This window comes from Fukomys damarensis, unplaced genomic scaffold, assembly GCF_012274545.1.
Source record: "Fukomys damarensis isolate Sample0158 unplaced genomic scaffold, DMR_v1.0_HiC HiC_scaffold_26952, whole genome shotgun sequence".
NCBI classification, from domain to species: Eukaryota; Metazoa; Chordata; class Mammalia; order Rodentia; family Bathyergidae; genus Fukomys; species Fukomys damarensis.
The window spans coordinates 6,646-7,271 of record NW_022927864.1 but is presented as its reverse complement, the minus strand read 5'-3'; the positions used below and the strand labels follow the sequence as shown (position 1 = coordinate 7,271).

The following is a 626-nucleotide window of genomic DNA, read 5'->3' as shown; positions in this document are numbered from 1 at the left end:
TACCTGCAGGTTATGTCTAACCATCATATGTTTCTGGATCCTATCTAGGTTTAGTTCTTATCCTTTATTTGTGTCGATCACTTAACCTCAAGGTTGTTCTCACAGCTGGATGGGGGCTGTGCAGACTGGACGTAAATCCAAACTCGTCCTGATAGGGCAGGAAGTAATCTAATCTTAGGTAGGTCTCGGCAGAATGTCCGTGGATCTGGGCTCACCAGGTACGGGCAGCAGTTCAGTGTTGATCTTTTGATTCTCCAAGCAGCGTCCACCGGGTGAAGACACCGTTCCTCGAGCCCCACATTTGGGGGCCACTTGTCCCGGCCAGCGGGATCGTTATTAGTAGGGCTCGAGGAGGGGACCACTCGGAACGGGAACGGGAACAACGCAGGAATACAGGAACCAGACAGAGCTCTTTTAGATGGTCAAAATTTGACAATTTTTATTTCTCACACAGCAGCTTTTATGCAGGCAGGGATGAGCAGGGAGTTTCCTGGTTGCTAGGTTACCTAACATAGGCTGGTCTAGCTAGATAAGGTAGGGCATGGCCAGAATGTTCCCGGGAGGGATCAGAATGTCCCCAGGAGGGTGTAAAGTTCCTATCAGGGGCACACATAAACACAGGGTGG

The 626-nt window shown here is 50.2% G+C and overlaps 1 protein-coding gene across 1 annotated transcript in view; it reads right to left on the bottom strand.

The window, feature by feature from the left end:
- Nucleotides 1-215: 215 nt before the first annotated feature.
- LOC104851775 (ATP-dependent RNA helicase DHX8-like) overlaps nucleotides 216-626 on the bottom strand; it is a gene marked incomplete at its 3' end in the record, with an annotated part of 4,560 nt that continues 4,149 nt past the window's right edge. Inside the window, 1 exon segment of the mRNA XM_010609105.1 lies at nucleotides 216-361. Within this exon segment, the coding sequence (XP_010607407.1) occupies nucleotides 216-361 (146 nt within the window).